The sequence below is a fragment of the Cyprinodon variegatus genome, unplaced genomic scaffold (assembly GCF_000732505.1).
Source record: "Cyprinodon variegatus isolate N-32 unplaced genomic scaffold, C_variegatus-1.0 Scaffold521, whole genome shotgun sequence".
In the NCBI taxonomy this organism is placed as follows: Eukaryota; Metazoa; Chordata; class Actinopteri; order Cyprinodontiformes; family Cyprinodontidae; genus Cyprinodon; species Cyprinodon variegatus.
In genome coordinates, this window is record NW_015150974.1 from 281,946 (window position 1) to 283,813 (window position 1,868).

The following is a 1,868-nucleotide window of genomic DNA, read 5'->3' on the forward strand; positions in this document are numbered from 1 at the left end:
TCTGAGTCTGCTGTCCGTGCGGCAGCCCCTACCTGTCCTGTGAAAACGAACAGTTGGGAAATATCTATGTGGAGCAAAGAAAAAAAAAACATTATGTGAAAATTATTGCAATGGTAACCTCTATCCTGGCAAGCAGTAAGTGCCTTGAATGCAGGCTGACCACTGCTGCAGATGGCGGAATAGTTACCCAGCTAAAATTAGCTTGTTTCATTTGACCAGGAACAGATACAGGGGTCCAGTCTGCATCTTCGATACGAGGAAACTGGGTTTGAAATTCCTGCTGCAGGAGGACGGGCGTTTGGCTTAAAAACCTGATCCTGTCTTGTAAGTTTTAATGACTTTCTGCTGCGACAAACAGGAGTAACCTAAAGGATTTATGTTATTCAATAAAAAATATGTTGCAAAATTAGTAAAAATTGATTTTTAATATAATGGTATTTGGATTTTATTGCTCTCACATTGGGGAATGTACCTCTGCATTTGTGGGGTAAAGGGTCTTGCTCAAGGACCCAGAGTGCAGGCTGTGGGGATCGAACCAAGTACTTGCAACCTCATATATAGTATATATGTTTACATTTACATATATACATCTATATTAATTATACAGTTCATTTTATGCATCAAAATAAGATCAAATAAAAAAAAAATACAGACCTTTTTACAAAAAGTACACATTTTATTACAAGTATTTACTTAGAAAAAAAATCACTGTAAAAATTACAGTACAAACATTTCAAACTGTTTTCTTACAGCACTTCACATTTCTGTAAAGATTAAAACAACCTTTTTTTGATTCAAAACTCCATATTAATATTTCAGTTACATGTCAAACAGGATTGCTCCCAGGCACTGACTTTCCTCTGAGATCGTCCAGTGTTGCCAAATATTTAGTCCATAAATATTGCAAGGTAATGGTAGAAAGAGGTAAAAACAACAGAAACACATCTGTATCGTAGTCCAGTCTCAATCAGATGCTCCTTATGAATAAACCAGGGGGGAATGGATGCAGTCGGAGGAACATTTACAGACAAACGTGTTTGTTTTCAGCAGGAAAATGCATACATGAACGTTTCTGGAATGGCAAGGACTGAAACATACAATCACGATGAGAATCCATGATAAACACAAGGATAGCCCTCCTTTGTGCTAGCAGCGTCGTGTTATACCATATTGTTGCTCTCACCAACTTTGTCCACCAACTGAAAGAAAGTAAAATAAAAACAAAAAAAGGCTATGATGCCTCCAGCAGCATTTTGCTATTTTATTTTCTAAATGACTGAAATCACACTTACTGTCCTAATTCCCGGTAAACTGAGAAAAGATCCAAGAACGGGCACTCGCCTCATAAATCCGACCGCCACCGGGAAGAATCCCCTGTAAATGAAAAGTGAAAACAATGTGAGATGTGTTTTAAAAAAAGAGGTGTTTTATCGCATTATTTTATGTGTGACGATACCTAAATAAGAGAAAGAAACCATAGATTTCCAGAACGACTCCAATGATCGGCCAGCCAGTCAGAACCACCAAAATCCCTCCCAAGAAGAAGCTTGTGGCTTTCACTTTATGTCTCTGGAAGAAGAACCTGAAGGTGCGCTCCAGGCCGATGACAAAAGAGAGGCCTGACACGAAGAGAATCTGCAGGCAAATGCAGAAATATGACAGGGCTTACAGATGTGTTGCATTTCGTCAACCAAAACAAAACAAAATATAAATCTTCCATACAAGATTTCCAAAACATTGCACTGCTAAAAAATATCCTGCTCACAGGAGATGTGTGGAACGAAGAGAGCAAGAGAGAGATGTGCAGAACGAAGCGAGCAAGAGAGAGATGTGCAGAACGAAGCGAGCAAGAGAGAGATGTGCAGAAC

At 38.9% G+C, this 1,868-nt stretch overlaps 1 protein-coding gene across 1 annotated transcript in view; it reads right to left on the reverse strand.

Moving 5' to 3' along the window:
• Positions 1-681: 681 nt before the first annotated feature.
• Positions 682-1,868, reverse strand: part of LOC107095049 (vesicle transport protein GOT1B) — a 2,647-nt gene continuing 1,460 nt past the window's right edge. Inside the window, exons 3-5 of the mRNA XM_015391011.1 lie at positions 1,457-1,635; positions 1,293-1,374; positions 682-1,199 (exon numbers count right to left, since the gene is read on the reverse strand). Of these exons, the coding sequence (XP_015246497.1) occupies positions 1,161-1,199; positions 1,293-1,374; positions 1,457-1,635 (300 nt within the window). The 3' untranslated portion in view covers positions 682-1,160. The remainder of the gene's footprint in view (positions 1,200-1,292; positions 1,375-1,456; positions 1,636-1,868) is intronic.